This window comes from Podarcis cretensis, assembly GCF_951804945.1.
Source record: "Podarcis cretensis genome assembly, chromosome: 17".
NCBI classification, from domain to species: domain Eukaryota; kingdom Metazoa; phylum Chordata; class Lepidosauria; order Squamata; family Lacertidae; genus Podarcis; species Podarcis cretensis.
Window position 1 is genome coordinate 4,129,987 of NC_137187.1, and position 24,033 is coordinate 4,154,019.

At 48.4% G+C, this 24,033-nt stretch overlaps 1 protein-coding gene across 5 annotated transcripts in view; it reads left to right on the top strand.

The window, feature by feature from the left end:
* The first annotated feature begins 280 nt into the window (after window positions 1-280).
* IFFO1 (intermediate filament family orphan 1) overlaps window positions 281-24,033 on the top strand; it is a 33,042-nt gene continuing 9,289 nt past the window's right edge. For 3 of the 5 annotated variants that reach the window (XM_079959501.1, XM_079959502.1, XM_079959505.1), the window contains exons 1-6: window positions 281-1,141; window positions 16,142-16,202; window positions 16,294-16,389; window positions 19,944-20,084; window positions 20,986-21,170; window positions 23,322-23,442. In XM_079959501.1, the coding sequence (XP_079815627.1) occupies window positions 333-1,141; window positions 16,142-16,202; window positions 16,294-16,389; window positions 19,944-20,084; window positions 20,986-21,170; window positions 23,322-23,442 (1,413 nt within the window). In that variant the 5' untranslated portion in view covers window positions 281-332. The remainder of the gene's footprint in view (window positions 1,142-16,141; window positions 16,203-16,293; window positions 16,390-19,943; window positions 20,085-20,985; window positions 21,171-23,321; window positions 23,443-24,033) is intronic. The other 2 variants (XM_079959503.1, XM_079959504.1) reach the window with 1 other exon arrangement.

Sequence of the window (24,033 nt, forward strand, 5' to 3'; positions counted from 1 at the left end):
CGGTCTCCAGGCGTCGGGGGCGCAGCCGGGCGCGCGGCTGTGCGTCCTCAGCTCCCCCCTGGACGTGCGGCGCGCCTCCATCCCCCGGCCCGTCTGGAGGGCGCCGCATCGCCGCGCTGCTGCATCCCTCCCTCCCTCCTTCCCTCCCCTCCCTCCCCGTCCAGGCGCCTCCCTTCTGCAGCGGCGGGAGGCGGGCGGGTGGCCGGATCCCGCCCCTTCTGTGCCAGCCCGGCGGGCGCCTCCGACTGCGATTGGCCGTGGCGGGCGCCTGTGCCCGCCCAGCCCGCGCTTCCCCCGGCGGCGCCGCAGCCCCCTGGACGGCCGCCGCAGCCATGAACCCGTTATTCGGCCCCAACCTCTTCCTGCTGCAGCAAGAGCAGCAGGGCTTGGCGGCGTCGGAGCCCCAGCAGCAGCAGCAGTTCCCGGACCTTTTCTTCCTTCCCGGCGAGCCCCCGCGGGACTTCTTCGACGGGGAGCTGGCCCCGCCGGCCTCCCTCGCCGCCGGCTCTTCCTTCCCGGCCCCGCCGGCCGCCATGGCGCTCCGCAACGACCTGGGCTCCAACATCCACGTCCTCAAGACCCTCAACCTGCGCTTCCGATGCTTCCTGGCCAAGGTGCACGAGCTGGAGCGCCGCAACCGGCAGCTGGAGAAGCAGCTGCAGCAGGCCCTCGAGGAAGGCGGCGCCCGTCGGGGCAGCCTGCAGCGCCGGGACCAAGCCGTGCAGACCGGCTTCGTGGGCCCCATCCGCCCGCTGGGGCTCCCGCTGGCCGGGGGCGGCGGAGGCGGCGGCAGCAGCAGCAGCCCCCGCTCGGTGGGGCTGGGCACGCCGTCGAGGGTGCTGAGCTCGCCCAGCTGCCACCACCCGGGGGCCCCGCTCACGCCCACCTCCTCGCAGTCGCCCTCGCTGCCGGGCGGCACTTTCTCGTCCTCCTCTCGCTTCTTGCCGGGCACCATCTGGTCCTTCTCGCAAGCTCGACGTCTGGGGCCCGGCCTGGAGACCACCTTGGTGCAGGGGCCCGGCGTCTCCTGGGTGCACCCTGACGGCGTCGGGGTGCAGATCGACACCATCACCCCCGAGATCCGGGCGCTCTACAACGTCCTGGCCAAGGTGAAGAGGGAACGCGATGAGTACAAGCGCAGGTGAGGGGCTCGACGGGGCGGGCAAAGCCATCGTCGCGGTGGGTGGGTGCCAGCCGGCAAGGAGGCAGTGCCAGGGAGGGGGGGAGAGATGGGCTGGTGGGAGCACTAGGAAAAGAGGCGACGGAGGAGGGCTACCGTCGCAGGAGCCTCTTAGTTTGCCACTGTTTTTGTTTTTGTTCCGGGCCAGGCCAGCTTTTGTTGGACGACTTCCTTCTCCTTTTCAGTTTTGCTCAATTCGTCAGTTCCCGACATTGTGATGCAGTGCAAGTCATCGTGATCCACTTTTTCCACACATGTCAGCAAACATGCCAACTTGAATAAAATGTTGGGGGGGGGGAGAGGTAATTTTCACCCCACATAATTGATCACAAGATGCAGTGCATGCACACCATTTGATTTTCCCCCCCAATTTTTTTTTATTAATTTCCCCCAAAAAAATTTAGACAAACAAACAAACAAAAATCTCGACCTTATTTGAACCAATCTTAGTAACATTGTTAAGTGACTGCCTCATATCCCCCTGGTTGAATTTCCATGTATATCATGCTAACAGTTTTCCCAAACCAATATTCTTATAAAATTAACTGAATCACTTAACATCTTTCTTTCTTTCAAATTTGCATGCACACCATTTGAATGGCAATGCCCATCCACTTTAGAGGGGCCCAACAGCCCCCTCAAATATTTTAGGGGGGTGGGCAGAAAGGACCTTGGCCCCCAGCAATTGGTTCCTCTGTGTGGCAGGACAGAGTTATAAAGCAGTTAAATTATCTGTCCCAGTTGCCAATGCCCTTCTTTTTTCCTTTTTAGAAGGGAGAGAAAAGTGAAGTTAGGCCAAGAGCTGTGCGCAACTCTTCCCTGCCACACTGAAGCGTTTTGTGAGTCCCGTCTACTTCAGATTTCTATAACTAAGGTGTGACGCCAGTCTAACCCTTCAAAGCTCACCACCACCTTTTTACCTGTTGTACCTAAACATCCCCATCTTGTATAGAAAGCCAATGTTGGGCGAGTTCTGTGTCGCAGATGATCCCTCAGCTGGCTTGCTGCGGAGAAAGGGCACAGAAACCCAAGCCTTTAAAGATCTTCTGCGTGTGCAGAATTATTATTATTTGCAGTAGCCACATATTATTTATATAATGCCATCAGTGCACATAGCACTCTGCAAATGCAAACGGCAGATGTCGGCTTCGTGGCCTGAGGAACTTGCGGTCTGCATTTAGACGCTGGCTGGGAGTGACAAGGGATGGATGTGAACAAATGCATTTTTATACGTCCTGATGCTTCATTTTGCTTGGTGGCGAAGACTGAAGGAGCCAAGCTGCACACGACATACTGGTATATCCTTTCTCTGAAATCTTTATTCCCTTTTACTGAAAGCAGCATCCAAGGCAGAGAAAGCTATGGCAAATGAATCAGAGAGGTTTTATTTCTCTCTTCTTCTTCTCCCCCTGCTGCTCCTCCCAAAGGAAGCCAGGGTGGTAAATAACAAGCGATAAAAATATACAAACACATTTAAAACTATTCCAGTGCAGGTGCAGATTGGGAAAGATCACACAACTTGAAAAGGCTCATTGAAAAAGAGGAATGTCTTCCGTAAGTGCCGAAAAGTTTGCTCAACCCTCAGCACTTTTCTTATTTATTTATTTATTTATTTATTGTTTATTTGCCGCATTTATATGCCACCTTTATCTTCCAAGGATCTCAAGATGGTGCGCATGGCTCCCACAATAACTCTGTGAGGTAGGCAAGGCTAATAGATGGTGGCTGGCCCAAGGTCACCCAGTGAGCTTCGTGGCTGAGTGGGGATTCAAACCCTCCTCTCCCAGCTCCTGGCAGGTACCCAGAACCTTTTCCTGAGTTGTGATGTTTTGAGCATGTGTGTGCATGCACATACACACATACACAAGCAAGAGGTAAGCAACTTCCTTTTTAGTAAATGTGGGGAGTTTTGAGTTAAGCTTGTCTCACTCAAACCTGCCAGCTAATAAGATCATTCTCAGACACTCTCCAAGGAAGGCCACCATCAGTGACCAGAACCAAGGACCTCGCGGTGCCCAGCCATTGAATGCTCACTCCCAAGGGAGGCTTGCCTGGGGCCGACTCTGTTGCCCTTTTGGCACCAGGCGAAGAAGAGCTTCTTATTTTGCACAGCCTCCTAAGAAGACTCTTTCTGAATCCGACATTTCTGTTTTGTGCTATAGTGATGGTATATTCTGTTCCATTTTATTTATTAAACCCATGTTTAAACAAACAAACAAACAAACTTGTAAGCTGCCTTGAGAGTCCTTTGTGCTAGTAAAGCAGAGCACCAGATGCTTAAAAGACAACCTAGGTACCTTTGAAGAGGTAGAAAGATTTGCAGGGTTGGCTAAGCTCCAAAAGTTTAAATATGTCAGAACTGCAGGTGCCTCTAGCTGGGCTTCAGTGAGGGGAACCCGGTTAAAAATCCGTGCCTGCTGCTGTTTTTCAGGCAGTTGGGTTGCCGGGAAGAGGAACGATGAATTGCAATGCACTTTTGTACACTAGGGAAGGTACATCCTACAGAGGCTGGTGAATGTCTGTGATCATGGGAGAGATAGAGAGATCCCTGTCAAAGCATCCTTTAGAAGAGTAAGTTGGACAATATAGGAGCAGAAACAGTATTTTCCTTCCTTCAATGGGGCTACTGCTACTTTTGTTGGCTTTAAGCATGAAAGATACCAGGATGGTTGCATTATAATTGGCCAAGAAGTATTTGTGCGTCTGCCTCCTAGCTCCGTATTGTGACCAGTTGTGGAACTTCCCTGTGGATTTAACTTGGATAAATAAGGTGAAGGTCAAGGACCCCTGGATGGTTAAGTCCAGTCGAAGGCGGCTATGAGGTTGCGGGGCTCATCTCGCTTTCAGGCTGAGGGAGCCGGCGTTTGTCCACAGACAGCTTTCTGGGTCATGTGGCCAGCAAGACTAAACTGCTACTGGATGGAAACCAGAGTGCACGGAAACACTGTTTACCTTCCCGCCGCAGCAGTACCTATTTATCTACTTGCACTGGTGTGCTTTCGAATTGCTAGGTTGGCAGGAGCTGGGACAGCAACGGGAGCTCACCCCGTCACGGGGATTCAAACCGCCAACCCTCTGATCAGCAAGCCCAAGAGGCTCAGTGGTTTAGACCACAGCACCACCCGCATCACATTCATTTGGATAAATAACATGGGCAGAAAGGGTCAAGTAACGCCCTTCTCTCCCTGTCCCACTTTTTCTTTTAAATAGTTCAGCCTTGAAGCTCCCATATCATATCTTTTTTGTTTACTGTGGTTGGGGAAGGAAAGCGAAGAAGAGTTATGAGTAGTGTAGAGAAAGTTAACAGAGGAATTATTCTTCTCCTCCACAATGCAGAAGTCAGTTTAGGACTTGTTTTGTAATTATTATTATTTTTAAAGTGCTGAGCATACATAGTGCTAAATGAGAGCCTTTCTTGTGAAATATCCCTGCCTGGTCTTCATTGATAGTGTTGCTTTTTAACAATCCCTGTGCCTAATTCTTACAGCTGCATAATCACAGAATCATTAGGTTGGAAGGTACCTCAGAGATCATATAGGCTAACCCCCCTGTCCAATATGGGAAAGCTACTTCAGAGTACAACATCCCTGATAGGTGCCCATCCTGGCTGTACCACCTCCTTTTAAGGCAGTCCATTCTGTTGTCAAGCAGCTTGCACCACCAGCAAGTTCTTCCTAACATTTCGTCCAAATCCATTGTTTTGAAAATTGAATGCATTGGTCTGGGTCCTGACCTCTGGAGCAACAGAAAGCAAGTTTGCTCCAATGCTTTTGCGACAGCCCTTCAGATAGTTGGCTGTCATGTCACTGCTCAATCAACTCTTTGCCAGGCCTAAGCATCCTCTCCGCAAAGGACCCCATCTCTGTGCTCATCAGCATTGTTCATGCCCACCTTTGGCCAGGCTTTGATTCATCTTCCTTCCTTCCCAGAACTGGACATTACTCCTTGCAATATATAGTTTGCCTCTCTTGCCGGAAAGGCTGTGAAGCTCCCTTGCACGGCCTCCTTGCTTATCCAGACAAGATAAGAGGCAAGCGTGATAATCCTGGCATAGCTGGATCAGAAGCGAGTGCTCTGATGGGATGGAGCCAATTGCCGCTCACTGAGCCTCCCTCACCCCCATATTCCCCCCCACATAAAGCCTGGATCGCTTTTCTGAAGGTCATCCTTGTTAGGATTTACATGACCAACCTTTGAGAGCTGTTTCTGGTGGAAAGGCAGGAGTTAAATATGCATACACGTGTTAAGAAAAAACAGCTTTGGAACGGGCCATTTCAGAAGCAGCAGATTCTGGTCCTTAGCCATTTCCTTGTCTCCTTCTCTGCTCCAAATGCGCGTTCATCCTTGCAAACGTATTGTTTGGGATCCTATTCTGTTTGTGTGTGTGAATGTGGCAGGTGAGAAGAGGAAAGCATCGTGGCTATGCTTCCATTACAGATTCCTCACTCATTCGTGTTTCATATGTTCATGTTCGTAGAGCACGAGACTCTTAATACGAGGGTCGTGGGTTCGAGCCCCATGTTAGGCAAAAGATTCCTGCATTTCATGGGGTTGGACTAGATGACCCTGGGGGTCCCTTCCAACTCTTCTGTGAGTCTGTGATGTGTACTCAGCCTAGGTGCCTGTGATGCTTTAGGGGTAAATTCCTGGAGACGACGGGCCCAGCCTATGACACACGGGCCTGATGCAGAAAACCAAAACGGCATCTTCTTTCCATTAACTAATGCACAGTACAATTTACCAGGGTGTCTTTTTCTGCTCCAGAGAGGAGGAACTACAGAGAGGGTTGCAATATCTCTGCACGCACTGATTCTGCCCATTTCCTGTTTCCTTAGCGGCAGCCTGATGCAAGGTGATCGGCTGAGGGCAGCTGTCCTGGTAACAGAGAGGAAGTGATAGCAAACCGTTCACCTGCTTAAACGATCTCAGCCATGCTGTTGTTAAAAACAGAGGGGAAGGACCAGTGAGAAGAGCAGCTGGAAACACTGAACTGCACTGGGCACATGGGGAATTCGGACACATGGGCTGTGCACGTGAGAGAGAATGTTTGTGCCGAGCTGTACGATGCTCGCGTCTCTCATAGCGAGATGGTAATTGCAGAGAGCTTTTTTGCAATTAGGGAAAGCACTAAATAAACACTAGGAAAATCTGCTGACCTGCGGCATCATCCAGGAGCCAACCAGTTACTGAAAGAGCGGACTAATAATTGAACTACTCCCTCCTTCCCTTCCTTCCCCTCACTTGTGATATCCTAAGGGAAAAGTGAATTCACTAAATGCCTTGCTGTTTGGAGATTTCTCTCTGTGTGTGCGTTGGAATTTGCAAAGCTGCAAAGCTGGCAAAGGGTCCAATGCAGAGAACCGAGATGACTGTGCAGAATGGCTGAGCACCATCGATGCCAGCAGAATAACCATTTTTGGAACAGGGAGGGATTTTAAAAGGCCATCTGCTCAGTCTCCCTAACTTCATTAAAGTTCATTACAAAATTAAGACTTATTAGATGTGTGATTCCCCCCTCCCTTAAACTTGACCACTCTTCTGTAACTTAATTCCTGTGTATTTCATTCAGCCTGAGAATAGCAATGGTGAAGAGGAGCAGTTCCCCCCCCCCCCGCCTTTTTTTGACAGAAAGGACACCTCTGAACCACTAACTTGTATTGATTTATACAATTTTTAACTACCACAGATTCTTCCAGAGGATCCTGAGAACTGCAGCTTTGTTGTTGTTGAGTCGTTTAGTTGTGTCCGCCTCTTCGTGACCCCCTGGACCAGAGCACGCCAGGCCCTCCTGTCTTCCACTGCCTCCCGCAGTTTGGTCAAACTCATGCTGGTCGCTTCCAGAACACTGTCCAACCATCTCGTCCTCTGTCGTCCCCTTCTCCTTGGGCCCTCCATCTTTCCCAACATCAGGGTCTTTTCCAGGGAGTCTTCTCTTCTCATGAGGTGGCCAAAGTATTGGAGTCTCAGCTTCAGGATCTGTCCTTCCAGTGAGCACTCAGGGCTGATTTCCTTCAGGATGGAGAGGTTTGATCTTCTTGCAGTCCATGGAACTCTCAAGAATCTCCTCCAGCACCAGAATTCAAAATTGCACCATAATTGCAGCTTTAGTATTCACTGAAAATCTGTGTGAGATCTTTAACAGCCCCTGCTTCTCATAGTAATAGTATTTTCAGGAGTACCTAGGGAGATCTGTAGCCCCCCCCCCCCACTTGTAGATCTGTGTGTGCATCTGAAATACCAGGGACTGGAGACAAAGGGGAAAGAGCTGGTTCTTCCATGTTTTGCTGGTGAGCTTCTCTGAGCCACCAGCCACGGCTGGAAACAGAGAAGTGGCCCCGAATATGATGCACCAGAGGGATTCTTATAGTCTAACACAGGCATGTGAGTGAGGAACATCAGAGGTATCTGGGAAATGCCCCAGATGAAAGCTTTATAGGAGATTTTAAGCTGCCCTGTAGACATCTTAAAGGTAAAGGGACCCCTGACCATTAGGTCCAGTCGTGGCCGACTCTGGGGTTGCGGCGCTCATCTCACTTTATCGGCTGAGGGAGCTGGCGTACAGCTTCCGGGTCATGTGGCCAGCATGACTAAGCAGCTTCTGGCGAACCAGAGCAGCACATGGAAACGCCGTTTACCTCCCCACTGGAGCGGTACCTATTTATCTACTTGCACTTTGACATGCTTTTGAACTGCTAGGTTGGCAGGAGCTGGGACTGAGCAACGGGAGCTCACCCCGTCGCGGGGATTCGAACTGCCGACCTTCTGATCGGCAAGTCCTAGGCTCTGTGGTTTAACCCACAGCACCACCTGTGTCCCTGTAGACATATTACATGATAGCTATTGTTGCCTCCAAACTAGCCCTCTGAAATTTGCTGCTCTCATTACAAGTACCTTGCATCCCTCACCCATAGGATAGCTCATGAGAGACGAGACTCTTAATCTCAGGATCACGGGTTGGAGCCCCAAGTTGGGGAATTAGTTGCATTGCAGGGCGTTGGACTAGACGGCCCTCATCGCCCCTTCCAATTCTATGATTCTGAGCAGATAAACTCTAAATCTGGAGCTAGCTAAGAGCTGAACGCTGTTCAGACTCAACGCCCCGGACTGGAGTCAGCTGTTTTCTATTAGGGTTCCTGTTCCATCGTTTCCCTTGTTGCTGTGAGTTGATCATGTCTTGAGGGAGTGAAGGTTCATTGGCAGAAAGGCCTCCTGTTGTTTCAGCGGCTTGGTCTCTTTGGGGAAGGGTTCCTTGCACCTCTTTCGCCCCTCCCTTTCATCTTGCAGCTTCAAAAGCATCTTCCTGGGAAGGAGGGAGATGTGTGGGGTCACTCAAGGAAACGTCTGCTTGCCTGGGCTGCTCTGCTTCGCCTGGGCTGGGCTGAGTGGGGAGGAGGGAACGTTGCAGTCGAGACTATTATTAGGAAATGGTGCATTGCAGATGAGAGTGCAAATCAGGAGGTGGAGGCGGGCGGTACGGGATGGGGATCAGGAGACAAGGCTGGATGTGAAGGAGGCTTAAGAGTCGTCTTCTGATTCCAGTGGGCCACCCTCAGATCAGTGTTGCTACCTGGGAAGCGTTTACTCCCATTTTCAGCAAAGGAAGCTGAAGGTACGCTGGGTTAAGGAGGGACACGAAGTGTGTCCTCTTGTCCCAGATCCGAAGAACCAGTAGAGAGCGAACAGGAGATTATTTCGGAAAGGCCAGGGTGGAAATAGCCCAGATAAAAGAACTGAAATAATAGTTTTCAATACTGAAACCAATTCCTAGCATTCTGTCGCTCAGTGCTGGGGCCAACCAACACAACTCAGGATGTGGAGAGAGATTCCACTCTCAAAGGCCAGTGTTGCTCTTTGTGGGCAGGAAATGGGTACAGACTCTGCTGGTATCTCTGACTTTGTCTACTTTATTGAGTGTTTTGACTGTACAAATGACTGCTAGACCCTTTTTTAAAGAGGACGTGGGGAAGTAAAGCAGCACATTCTGGGATGCCCATATCCTCCAATGTTTATCTGATGAAATAGGGGCATTCTATTCCATGATACTAACGATGGTAATAATAATACCCCACCCATTGGACTGGGTTGTCCCTGCCACCTGGGGGGGGGGGCTTCCAACATATATAAAAACGTAATATCAAGAGGGAGAAGAGGGAGGACAAGAGTATAGACCCTCCCAGGTGCCCCTATTTTCCAGGGACAGTCCCAGATTTACAGAAGCCGCTCCGGTTTCTGATTTGATCCCAGAATGTCCCTTAGGACATCCCTATTTTCATCAGAGAAATGTTGGAGGGTATGGAGTTATGCAACCCCCCAAGCCAAGGAGATGCAACCTTTAGAAGACATCTGAAGACAGTCCTGTATAGGAAAGGTTTTTGTTTTTTTTAATGTTTACTGTTATATTATGTTTCTGTATATGTTGGATTCTGCCCAAAGTGGCAGGGGCAACCCAGTCAGATGTGTGGGGTATAACTATTATTATTATTATTATTATTATTATTATTATTATTAAGTAGGACATCCCTATTTTCATTGGAGAAGTATTGGAAGGTATGGGCCTGGATCTTCCTCTACCTATGGCAGCTATGTTGTACTCACCACATAGATGGAACATAGCAAGCAGAAAGAAAATGCAATACTCCTGATAATGTGGAAGGTCAATTATAGCTTACAGCCAAATAGCAATGATTATTAGGTGATAGGAGCCACATGTCTGAAAGCAGGATTGGAACCTGAATTGCAATATCGCAAGATTACTAGTCCCTACCCTCTAATAACAAGCATGGCACTGTGGGTTTAACCACAGAGCCTAGGACTTGCCGATCAGAAGGTCGGCGGTTTGAATCCCCGCAACGGGGTGAGCTCCCGTTGCTCGGTCCCTGCTCCTGCCAACCTAGCAGTTCGAAAGCACGTCAGAGTGCAAGTAGATAAATAGGTACCTCTCTGGCGGGAAGGTAAACGGCGTTTTCGTGCGCTGCTCTGGTTCACCAGAAGCGGCTTAGTCATGCTGGCCACATGACCCGGAAGCTGTACACTGGCTCCCTCGGCCAGTAAAGCGAGATGAGTGCCGCAACCCCAGAGTCGTCCGCAACTGGACCTAATGGTCAGGGGTCCCTTTAACACATAATCTCAAAAAGCAGCTCTCTCATGCTTTTTTGTTTTGGTAGCAGGCCATGGATTCAGGTTTATTTTTCCTAGGACAGGAGAATGAAGTATCCTTAAACAAATTTTGCAGAAACGACATGTTTTCTTCCCTGGAGACGCAAGCTCTCTGCCTGTCCCTTCTTCCACATTTTGCCTCCCTGAGTCACCCTTCCTTTCTCATATTCTGCCTCATTTTCTGTGTTCTTTCCCAAACCATGAGTAATCGCCTGTTTGTTTTTGTCCTAAATGGGTGGGTGAGCAGGCAAACTCTTATGGCATATGAAGCATTTGGCTAGAGGTTTGCCAGAAAAGAATTCCACTTATTTTAGGCAATGAGAGATGCCAGCGCAGCCTGTTGCTTCTGGAAGGAAGGAGACTTTTCAAGTTTGTTCTGGGAAATATTAAAAGGTTGCTGGGAGGGGGGAAGAAAAAGCTTTCACAAAAGCCCCTGGAGATAAAGATCAAATTGACATCTGAGCAGATTCTTTCTCCTCCCAATTTCCACAGATAGAAGACTATCTCTCCAGCCAGTTTAGTGGGGCACCACAAAGCATTGCAACACATATGCTGATCTAGTTATGAGATACATGAGTTGCATTTGTACCTCCCCTGGCTGTGTGTGTGTGTGTAATAACCTGCTTTTATATGGGAATCTTTCAAGAGAAAAGCTGATTTGGAAGGCAGGAAAACCTCTGCCTCTGAAACCATTTATTAATGGGCTGGAGGAAGGAACTATAATTATTTTAAATATTTTTAGCTCACCCCTTAGTGAAATGCAAAGGTACTGGAGTCAATTCCACACCAGCAAACCTATATCAGGAAATTCCCTTCATATCAGCTAGACCATGGGTAGGCAAACTAAGGCCCGGGGGCCAGATCCGGCCCAATCGCCTTCTCAATCCGGCCCACGGATGCTCCGGGAACCAGCGTGTTTCTACATGAGTAGAATGTGTCCTTTTATTTAAAATGCATCTCTGGGTTATTTGTGGGGCATAGGAATTCGTTCATTTTATTTTATTTTTCCAAAATATAGTCTGGCCCCCCACAAGGTCTGACGGGCAGTGGACCAGCCCCTTGCTGAAAAAGTTTGCTGACCCCGAGCTAGACCTTTAAGCTGCTTGCCTAGACCATAAGACACTGGCCAGGTATGCTTTCAATACAAAGAACCAAGGAATTCCAAAAGCGGTTTGTGATAGCTGTGTCTGCTGTTTGAAGAAAAAATGTTGACAATCCTGTTCTGTTGACTCCCTGGTCCTGAATGGGGTCACTGTGCCCCTGAAGGACCAGGTGTGCAGCCTGGGACTCTTTTTGGATTCAGAGTTTGTATTTGATATCCCGCCTTTCACTCCCTTTAAGGAGTCTCAAAGCGGCTAACATTCTCCTTTCCCTTCCTCCCCCACAACAAACACTCTGTGAGGTGAGTGGGGCTGAGAGACTTCAGAGAAGTGTGACTGGCCCAAGGTCACCCAGCAGCTGCATGTGGAGGAGCGGAGACGCGAACCTGGTTCCCCAGATTACGAGACTGCCGCTCTTAACCACTGCACCACACTGGCTCACAGCTGTCATGGAGGTGCAGGTCAATTCTGTATCCAGGGCAGCTGTCTACCAGCTCCATCTGGTACGCAGGCTGAGACCCTACCTGCCCGCGGACTGTCTCGCCAGAGTGGTGCATGCTCTGGTTATCTCCCGCTTGGACTACTGCAATGAGCTCTACGTGGGGCTACCTTTGAAGGTGACCCGGAAACTACAACTAATCCAGAATACGGCAGCTAGACTGGTGACTGGGGGCGGCCGCCGAGACCACATAACACCGGTCTTGAAAGACCCATGTTGGCTCCCAGTACGTTTCCGAGCACAAATGAAAGTGTTGGTGTTGACTTTTAAAGCCCTAAGCGGCCTCGGCCCAGTATACCTGAAGGAGCGTCTCCACCCCCATTGTTCTGCCCGGGCGCTGAGGTCCAGTGCCGAGGGCCTTCTGGCAGTTCCCTCATGGCAAGAAGCAAAGCTACAGGGAACCAGGCAGAGGGCCTTCTCGTTAGTGGCGCCCGCCCTGTGGAACACCCTCCCATCAGATGTCAAAGCGATAATCAGCTACCTGACATTCAGAAAACATCTGAAGGCAGCCCTGTTCAGGGAAGTTTTTAATCTGTGACATTTTAGTGTATTTTTGGTCTCTGTAGAAGCTGCCCAGATGGGCGGGGTACAAATATTATTATTATTATTATTATTATTATTATTATTATTATATTCTGTGCTTCTAAGGCCTTTGAGGGCATCTCAGTCTAGATCAGTGTTTCCCAACCTTGTGCCTCCAGCTGTTTTTGGACTACAATTCCCATCATCCCTTGCCACTGGTCTTGCTAGTCAGGGATGATGGGAGTTGTAGTTCAAAAACAGCTGGAGGCACAAGGTTGGGAAACACTGGTCTAGATGACCTATTGGTTTCCTTCCCACTCTGCACTTTATTATTCAGTTGCTTCCTCACAGATATTTTGTGGTATTGTTCATAAGGGATCATGGAAATGTAGAGTTGGACAGGGACCTGAGGGTCATCTAGTCCAACCCCCGGCAAGACAGGAACATGCAGCTGTCCCACAGAAGGATCGAACCTGCAACCTTGGCGTTATCAGCACCACGCTCTAACCAACTGAGCTATCCCTGCACTAAGTGCAACCTTCTTTTCACCAACCACATGCAACCTGTTGAGCATCAGTGGCTGAGTAGATCTGAAGGGCATAAAATGAACTAGCATATCTTTGCTGGAGCGGCTCAAACTAGCAAAGCGTAAGGGTGTTTATTTAAGGTATGCCCTGCAGTTCAGTTTGCAGTGAAACCCCAGAGCAGCTCTTTAGCAGGACAGCAACGTGAGCTGTCCCACTCAACTGCAGTATTGCAAAACTTCTTGCAATGATAAACCTCAGTAGGCTTGCTAGAGCAGTCCAGGCCAGTGCAGCTGTGGACAGATGGTTTCTATAGCAGCAGCCAAAGATTTACAACCAGAATGTTTTTGTGGAAATCTTAACATTTTGTGTTCCTCCTGCTTTTAAACCAACCTACTTCCCTAAAACGAAATGATCCAGAAATGTAATACTTCTACTGCTCTTTCTTGTTGCGCATGAGATATGGGCCTCTGGAGGAAGGATTGTGGCCACGTTGCTCCATCTCTTGTCCTGCTATTGCACTGCTTTGTGTCAACCCAGATTCCTGGTTTATGTTCCCCAGGAACAATAAACCATAGAACAAACCTGGGCTACAGCTCTTGATTTATCTGGAATGAGATAAGTCATGAGCTCATAATACTAATAAATAGTAGTAGTAGTAGTAATAATAATAATAATAATAATAATAATAATAATGGTTTAAGAAACAGTAATGCGGCAGCAGCTGGACTAGCAAAGCAACAGCAATATTTTTGGAACCTGTTTCATTTGTGCTAAGCCATAGTTTGGTTTGGCATTTAGTGCAAACTGGGCCATTTTATGCTGAAATGATTAATTTTTACTATGGAAATATGTTTGATGTTAATTTCTCTCCACCCCATTGCCACCCCAATTTTATTTTCAAAATATTGCTGTATTAAGGCAACAGCATCCAAGCTCCTGATTTCTTTAAATTTTGGACTAGGTAAGCCACATTCTGCAACAAGAAAAGCAAGGTTCTGTTACTTGCAATGCAAAGATACCACCTTTATACATTTATTTATCTGGTCTGTTTTGGGGGGGATCCTGCAACGTGTTTAAGTCTTTACTCCACTAACTATACATTGGAATCTACTTTGGATCAATACTGAGTCAAATTTAAATGACAGGTACAGACTTCAAACCGGTTTTGGACAATAGATCGCCCAACCCACATACATCCTCTCTTTCAAATATGCTTGCAGACACACATTTCCCACAGTTGATCCATGCGGATCTGCTGATCAGGGAGTTACCAGCACACACACACACACACACACACACACACACACACACACCCTCTTTGCTCCTCAAATGTTTGATATTGTGACTGGGGAAGACAGTTTGCTTCACCAACAGGGCTCTGGGCTTTTCTCCCAGTAGGACTGTGTGTTAGTTGGATTCCCACCCCTGCTGCTGCCCAAGTTGGTTGAGTCTTGGGCGGCCTAGAACTTCCACCCCATAGCTATATATATATTATTTATTTATTTATTTATTTATTTATTTATTTCCCCATTCTTTATTAACACACTTTCATCCAGGGATGTTGAATAACTTACAAAAAAACCCCACACCATTCAGTCCAAAATCGTAACAATAACATGCATCAAAATGATCCTCCTATTAGTTATACATAACAGTACAGTGGTGCCTCGCAAGACGAAATTAATCCGTTACGCGAGTCTCTTCGTCTTGTGGTTTTTTCGTCTTGTGAAGCACGGCTAAGCGGCTTAGCGGATTAGTGGCTTAGAAAAAGGGGGGGAAGGGAAAGAACTCGCAAGATGTTTCGTCTTGCGAAGCAAGCCCATAGGGAAATTCGTCTTGCGAAGCACCTCAAAAGATGGAAAACTCTTTCGTCTAGCGAGTTTTTCGTCTTGCGAGGCATTCGTCTTGCGGGGCACCACTGTATATACTTTTGTCCCTGCTCATTTATCCTAATTTTTTTCTTCCCCTTCCTCCCCTTTAACGCCTCTCCCCAAAACTTGTTCAGATCTTTAACCATGTGCACAGATTATTCATTCTAATTTGGCTGCTTGGGTTGGCTTCCCCCCGTGCTACCCAGTTCCTATAACTTGTCCATTTATTCAAAATCTTTTGACATTTGTTTTCCCATGTATCTTCCGTCATTACCTGTTCAAATATATCCCCATAGCTATATGAACCCCTGTGTAGCGCACGTCCATGCATAGCTATCTGGCAGCAGTAAAATGCCACTCGCTAGGCCGGGGGACAGCTGAGTGCCAGCTATAGTTGTGAAGGAAGGAAGAGGGAATGCAAGGCTTGGGCTGCCCAAAAACTGATGAGGTTAGACATACCCAGCGGCCTGATCCTGCAGAGCAAAGGAAGGAGAGGCAGGGCTCATCTATCGATGTGGTTTATTCTGGGGTAGCGAGTCCCTTGCAGTTGCTAAACATAGTTTGTGGTCGCTCTCTTCGGTTTTCGGCCGGTGGGATGTGAATTCAGAGCAGCAGGGTTAAAAGCCTGTGTGGCCAAGCCCACCAGCTGTCACTGCGGCACATTCCAGGGGGTGCCTCTGCTTCCGTGCCAGTCCCTCCTGCGTGGCACAAAACCCGTGCAAAATTTCCTGTGCCAGCACCGGTTTCGCCAGAGGGAGGGTTGCACCTGTCCTTCCAGCAGTAAGGGACCCCTGACCATTAGGTCCAGAGCAGTGCACGGAAACGCCGTTTACCTTAACCTTAACCCACAGTGCTGCCCACGTCCCCAGTGTAGGAATACTAAAGGTAAAGGGATCCCTGACCATTAGGTCCAGTCGTGGCCAACTCTGGGGTTGCGGCGCTCATCTCGCTTTATTGGCCGAGGGAGCCGGCGTACAGCTTCCGGGTCATGTGGCCAGCATGACTAAGCCGCTTCTGGCAAACCAGAGCAGCGCACGGAAACGCCGTTTACCTTCCTGCCAGAGCGGTACCTATTTATCTACTTGCACTTTGATGTGCTTTCAAACTGCCAGGTTGGCAGGAGCAGGGACTGAGCAACGGGAGCTCACCCCGTCACGGGGATTCGAACCGCCGACCTTCTGATTGGGAAGTCCTAGGTTCTGTGGTTTAACCCACAGCGTCCCTCCTCCCAGCAGAGCCCAGTGTAAAAACTAATTGCCATGTCTTTGGTCTGTTTGTCTCGCCAGGTGGGAAGAGGAGTATACGTTGCGCGTTCAGCTGCAAGACCGAGTGACTGAGCTGCACGAGGTGAGGATCACCCCTTCCCCTCCGACTCCCTGCGTCCCGGGCCTGGGTCTCTCCAAGCACTGACCTGTCTATATGTCTACCTCTCCCCTAGGAGGCCCAAGAAGCAGAAGCGTGTCAGGAAGAGCTGGCGATGAAGGTGGAGCAGCTTAAAGCAGAGCTGGTCGTTTTCAAGGGGCTGATGAGCAATGTGAGTCTACGTACTGCATTCCCAAATGTGCACCCCGGTTTATTTTGGACCACAGATGGCTGGCAAGTGAAGACATGTCAACTGGCATAGTCCACAGCAGGGTGGATTTGGCTTGAATCAAATTGTTTTAAATCATTTTTTTTTTTTACAGAAAGACTAATTCTTGCTGCTATCATCTTGACAACCAGGCAGAGTGGATAAAAATCAATGCTTTAAAAAAATAATAATATCAGATTTATAAAAAAAAATTAAATTTAAATCGGATTTTTAAAATAAAATGCTTTCGGAGGAAAAATCTTTCTAAAGATAGTTTTCTCTTTAAGTTACATTATAGTCCAAAGGCTATATATATAAATAAGGATTTGTTTTAAGTTTTTAATGTGTGCTAAAACTCAGCCTAAGTTTTTTTTTAAATTGTTTAACCACGTCAGTTAACAAACGCAGGTTAACAAAAAATTCCAATTTAAATTTTAAAAATCATATACTGTATTTTTCGCTCTATAGGACGCACCGGACCATAGGACGCACCTTGTTTTAGAGGGGGAGAAAAAGAAAAAAAATTTCTCCCCCTCTCTGCTCAGCGCCCCTTCAGCGAAGTGGCAGGAGAAACGGAGCCCCTTCCATTTCTCCTCCCGCTTGGCTGAAGGGGCGCTGCGCAGCTCTCCCTCTCTGCTGAAGCCAGGAGTGTCTTGCTCTCCTGGCTTCAGTGAAAGGAACCCGAAGCCTTCGGAGCGCAGCGTGAGTTCCCGCTGCATTCCAAAGGCTTCAGGCGGCTATCCCTGAAGCCTGGAGAGCAAGAGGGGTCGGTGCGCACTGACCCCTCTCACTGTCCAGGCTTCAGTGAAGGCAACGCGAAGCCTCCGGAGTGCGGGGGGAGCTCTCCCTCTGTGCTTTGGAGGCTTCACGTTGCTATCGCTGAAGCCAAGGAGCCTGCATTCGCTCCATAGGACGCACACACATTTCCCCTTAATTTTTGGAGGGGGAAAAGTGCGTCCTATAGAGTGAAAAATACGGTGTGTGTGTGTGTGTGTGTGTGTGTATATCGTATTTTTCCTTCTATAACACACAGATTTTTTCTCCTAAAAAGGAAGGGGAAATGTCTGTGCGTGTTATTGAGCGAATGTGTGGTCCCTGGAGCCAAATGGCGCGAGGGGAGGCAAAAAAAATCAGGCAAAAATCAAATCACGCGTCTCGGAGAAGGGAAACCTGAAAAGAGGAAGCGGCTGCTTTCCTGCATTCTGCCTCAGGGTCTTACTGCCCACCCACCTCTGTTTCCTTGCTGTGTTTGCTCAAACGGAACAAAGAACAGGGAAAGCCCCTCCCCTCCAGGCAAGCAGAGGGGAAAGCAGAGTGTCGTCTCTGTGCTCTGTGCTGCTGAAAACATGCAGAAGGGAGGGAGAGAGAGAGAGAGAGAGAGCTGGCTGGCTTGGGTGGGTAGGTGAGGGAAAACTTTTGCCTTCCTTTCCTCCCTCCCGTTATACCCCTCTCCTGCATTCTTAGCCAGCTGCTTCTCTGCACACCCCTCTCGTGCTCCTTGTCCGTTCTGTGTTTTTCCTTCCCTCCCCACTTAAAATGTGGTTAAAAAGCATGGATCCACATGGATCCTCAGGATCTTTGCATTGGGTCAGCCCAAATTCACCATCAGATCACATAGCATGTCCATGGCTACAGCCTGCCCCCCAAAACTCACGCACCCACTGTTGCCTGGGGCTGCAATGGTGCAAAAATCTGTTTAAAAAGCATGGATCCACATGGATCCTCAGGATCTTTGCATTGGGTCACCCCAAATTCACCATCAGATCACATAGCATGTCCATGGCTACAGCCTGCCCCCCAGAAATCACGCACCCACTGTTGCCTGGGGCTGCAATGGTGCAAAAACGTGGTTACAAAACATGGATCCACCTGGATCCTCAGGATCTTTGCATTGGGTCAGCCCAAATTCACCATCAGAGCACCTAGCATGTCCATGGCTACAGCCTGCCCCCCCAAAATCACGCACCCACTGTTGCCTGGGGCTGCAATGGTGCAAAAACGTGGTTACAAAACGTGGATCCACATGGATCCTCAGGATCTTTGCATTGGGTCAGCCCAAATTCACCATCAGATCACATGTCTGTGGCCACAGCATGAAGCACAAAAATGATACATCCACTGTTTCATTCAGAATGTTTTTTCCCTTGTTTTCCTCCTCTAAAAACGATGTGTGTGTTATGGTCAGGTGCGTGTTATAGAGCGAAAAATACGGTGTGTGTGTGTGTGTGTGTGTATATATATATATATATATATATATATATATATATATATATATACACACACAAAATCCACCCTGGTCCACAGAGAATACTCTGTTGCTGGGATGGAGTGAGGTCCTTGTGGCCTTCCAGTTGTTGTTGGTTGGACCAAAACTCCCACCTATTACGACAATAAAGGCTGAATGAATGAAACTTCCATCTTCTCCCTGACCATTGGCCGTGCCTACTGGAATGGATGGGATTTGGGGTGCTGGGGGGCCACAGCATCCCCACACCTGCTGTGCTACTTGTCTATACAATATGCTGCCCAACACACGGTTTCTCCTCCACTCCATGCTTAATGTGAGAGTTCGTGAGGTAACATTATTCACACCAGAAGCTTCAGAGGACCATATTGAGCAATCCCCATTCTCTCTCCCCCCCCACACACTTTTCCTTTTCTCCTTTAATTAAGAAAAGGTTTCAGTTTTATTTCCTTTATCGCTAGTGAGAAAAGGAGAAGAAGAAAAGAAAAATGACAAGGCACCAATATGTGTAGGAAAAAAATATGAATGTACACGGGGGGAAATACCCTAACCCACACATTTTTTTATGAATGTGATATTATTATCCTAATATATATGCTAATATTAATAGCCTACTACATTTTGTATAGTGACGCGGGTGGCGCTGTGGGTTAAACCGATCAGAAGGTTGGCGGTTCAAATCCCCACGACGGGGTGAGCTCCCGTTGCTCGGTCCCTGCTCCTGTCAACCTAGCAGTTTGAAAGCACGTCAAAGTGCAAGTAGATAAATAGGTACCACTCTGGCGGGAAGGTAAACGGCGTTTCCGTGTGCTGCTCTGGTTCGCCTGAAGCGGCTTAGTCATGCTGGCCACATGACCCGGAAGCTGTCTGCAGACAAACGCTGACTCCCTCAGCCTATAGAACGAGATGAGCGTGCAACCTCAGAGTCGTCGGTGACTGGACCTAATGGTCAGGGGTCCGTTTACACATTCTTTTATGAATGTGATATTGTTATCCCAATAAATATGCAAATATTAATAGCCTACTACATTTTGTATAAACTCATTCCAAATACAGTGGACCCTCTAGTTACGTACTGCCTACGGACTTTTCAGGTTGCAGACGGACCCCCAGAATGAATTTAATTCGTATCCAGAGGGTCCACTGTATTGTCACACTGATCCAAACAAAGCCTACGTCTGTACGCAGTCCGTTCATAAGGGTACAGAGGGCCTTACATAACGATCCCTAACTTTCCTTTCTTTCCTCCTCTTTTTCTTGTGCGCTGGGCCAGAATCTGACCGAGCTCGATACCAAAATCCAAGAGAAAGCCATGAAAGTGGATATGGACATCTGTCGGCGCATAGACATCACGGCTAAACTGTGCGACGTCGCCCAGCAGCGCAACTGCGAGGACATGATCAAAATGTTTCAGGTGAGAGGCACCGGCCCCACTTCCCACCTGTGGGGAAGGGCCACAGCGCCCCCCCCCCACCTTTCCCAGGGGGAACGGAACCCCCATCCCACCCCCAAACCTCATTCCATGTATTCACCTCAGTCCCCTGGGGAAAACCGGCAGGCAGATTGAGGCTAGCCTTCACGAGACCCTCTGTGAGGATGTGTGGTAGGAACCCTGCACCCCCACCCCACCCCTGGTCCCTGTCATCATCTCTTCAGGGCCCCCCACCTCAGTCTCTTGGCAGACCCCGTCAGGGAAGAAGCCGGAGAGGGAGACATGGTGGAAGTGTTTGTGTGTGTGTCTCTCTAACACCGTCTCTCCCCTCTCCTCCCCGCCCCTTTCTCTCTCTCTTTCTTTGTCTTATTCACTCACTCACTCTTCTTTCTCTTGCTTCCCCTATAGAATCAGTTGGTTAGTTGTTGTTTCTTTCTTTTCTTCATTGAGCTGGAAAACTATGCGAGTTAGAAGCTTTTCTGTAAAAAAAAAAAATTAAAAATTTAACTGTAATTCCCGGCATTTTCCTCTTTTTCCTTCTGGACACCTCTCTCTTAATCTTGTCTTCCCAACGCCATCTTTGGGGTGTGATTGGAGTTCCCTTGACTGTGAACCCTCATCAGATTCCATCTTTCCATTGCTTAGTTTTTAATTTAAAAAAAATAGAGGTTTCTAAAAATTGCATTTTAGCCATCGCACCATCTTTAACCTGGTCATAATAAGCCCGTCTCTCTCTCTCTCCTCTCTCTCGATCTCTCTGTTTCTCTCTTTTCCTTCCTTCTTTCTCTCTGTCTTTCTCCACATCACCCTACACCACCCCATTCCCCCTCCCATCTCTTTCCACCCACCCACTTCTGACCTCCAACCCGACCTCGTTCTGTAGTCTCTGCACTTGTCTCCCATTAAGGTCCCAGCCACGATGGGGCGGAAGCGGGAGAGGAAGCTGGTCGGCGACGAGGACACCTCCCTCTCCGAGAGCGAGACTTCCAAAAAACTCGAGGAGGAGGAAGAGGATGAAACCACAGCCATGAGCATCAATGAAGAGATGCAGAGGATGCTGAACCAGCTGTGAGTTTAATCCCTTGCTTCTGGAGTTACCTTCAAGTAGGGCCAAGTTACTGGTTAGGGATTGCCAATCCAGCCTTGGGGGGACGGGACAAAACAGAATCCTCCGTGGCTGAGATTAAAGGTAAAAGGTAAAGGGACCCCTGACCATTAGGTCCAGTCGTGGCCAGCTCTGGGGTTGCGGCGCTCATCTCGCTTTATTGGCTGAGGGAGCCGGCGGACAGCTTCCGGGTCATGTGGCCAGCAGGACTAAGCCGCTTCTGGCGAACCAGAGCAGTGCACGGAAACGCCATTTACCTTCCCGCCGGAGTGGTACCTATTTATCTACTTGCACTTTGACGTGCTTTCGAACTGCTAGGTTGGCAGGAGCAGGGACCGAGCAAGGGGAGCTCACTCCGTCGCGGGGATTTGAACCACTGACCTTCTGATCGGCAAGACCTAGGCTCTGTGGTTTAACCCACAGCACCACCCGCATCCCTTTTGTCTGCTGAGATTGCCAGACCACAACTCCCATCAGGCCTGTCCGTGGCTGATGGTAGTTGGAGTCTGACAACATCTAGACATCACCACATAGTGCTACCCTTGTGGTTACGTTTTGCTCCCTCTTTTTAATTTAAAGGAGGAATAATCCTGGGGATAGGTCTTATAAGAGCATTATGTGGGGCTACCATTGAAGGTGACCCAGAAACTCCAGAATGCAGCAGCTAGACTGGTGACTGGGAATGGCTGCCGAGACCATATTACACCTGTCCTGAAAGACCTACATTGGCTTCCAGTACGTTTCCAAGCACAATTCAAAGTGTTGGTGCTGACCTTTAAAGCCCTAAATGGCCTCAGCCCAGTATACCTGAAGGAGCGTCTCCACCCCCATCGTTCAGCCCAGACACTGAGATCCAGCGCCGAGGGCCTTTTGGCAGTTCCCTCACTGCAGGAAGTGAGGTTACAGGGAACCAGGCAGAGGGCCTTCTTGGTATTGGCACCCGCCCTGTGGAACACCCTCCCATCAGATGTCAAGGAAATAAACAACTGTCTGACTTTTAGAAGACATCTGAAAGCAACCCTGTTTAGGGAAGTTTTTAGTGTTTGATGTTTTATTGTGTTTTTAATATTCCGTTGGGAGCCACCCAGAGTGGCTCAGGAAACCCAGGCAGATGGGCAGGGTATTAATAATAATAATAATAATAATAATAATAATAATAATAATAATAATTATTATTATTATTTAGCTGTCTCATGTGCTTTCAAGAAAGGCAAAGGACTTCCTTGCAGTCTGCCTTATCATCACAATCATTCTTGGGACACCTGCCCTAAATTAGTGACTAAATGCCACATTTATGAAGCCTTGATTTGCTAGATGAAGCCAGCTTCCTCGCATGGGTTGATTGCCTGAAGGAGGAAGGGTGGTGGTTCAGCTTTCCTGGCTGCTGGACCTAGCATGTGATCTTTTTTTTTCCCAAAAAAATTTTTTTATTAGTTTTCACAGTATTATAAACAAACAAACAAACACACAAGACAAACAAACATAAATCATAGCCTTCTTGAAAATTACACTTATTAACTTTGTTAAGTGACTTCCTAGCTTCCCCTTAGTTGAATTTCATTGCATGTCCTTTTAACGGTTTTCCAAATCCCAATTCTTAAGAAATTTAACTTACACATTAACATCCTTAAATCTCCACCTTATGGAATTAAACATATTAATTCATCACTTAACATAAATAAAATCCTAAGCCAATTAAGTATCTGCAAGCTATTTTCAGTTAACTTAACAAACTTAACTAGATAATACTTAAATTTATTCCACTCTTCCTGATACTCCTCCTCCTTCTGGCCGCGGACTCTTCCGGTTAGGTCAGCTAGCTCCGAAAAATCCATCATCATCTGCCATTCTTCTATCGTTGGTAATTCTTGGGTTTTCCACTTTTTAGCTAACAAAATACGAGCAGCAGTTGTGGCATACAAAAATAATTTAACATCTTTCTTGGGGATCCGATCAAGAACATCTAAGACGGCCGCTCCCAGAACTGAGGTTGCTGGGATGGTGCCTGGCAAGCCAGTCACAGTACGGAAACATAGCGAAGTCTCTCCGCCTCTTGCTTCTGGGCCTCCCTGGCCACCGTCTCTTTGCTGATAATGCGGTTCCTTTGTCCCCAGGAGGGAGTATGACTTTGAAGATGACTGCGACAGCCTCACCTGGGAGGAGACTGAAGAAACGCTGCTGCTGTGGGAGGATTTCTCTGGCTATGCTATCGCTGCAGCTGAAGCACAGGGGGAGGTAAGCCAGTCACCTCTTTGGAGCGCCTCCTCTTCTCAGCGTACATTTCCGCGCAAGACCTTCTCCATTGTTGTGGAGTGGGTGCTTTGAGTCGTGCTTGAAAGTTGGGCACAAAACCAAACCCAAACCAGTCAGAATTCTTGGCCAAGGGTTTCATAGGTTTCCTTGTTTTGCAGAAGAAGGTGTTCTTGTTTTGCTTCTTAAGGAAGGGGCAGTAATAATAATAATAATAATAATAATAATAATAATAATAATAATTTATTATTTGTACCCCGCCCATCTGGCTGGGTTTCCCCAGCCACTCTGGGCGGCTTCCATAGAAACCAAAAATACACTAAAATATCACAGATTAAAAACTTCCCTGAACAGGGCTGCCTTAAGATGTCTTCTGAATGTCAGGTAGTTATTTATCGCTTTGACATCTGATGGGAGGGCATTCCACAGGGCGGGCGCCACTACCGAGAAGGCCGTCTGCCTGGTTCTCTGTAGCTTTGCTTCTCGCAATGAGGGAACCGCCAGAAGGCCCTCGGCGCTGGACCTCAGCATCTGGGCAGAACGATGGGGGTGGAGACACTCCTTCAGGTATACTGG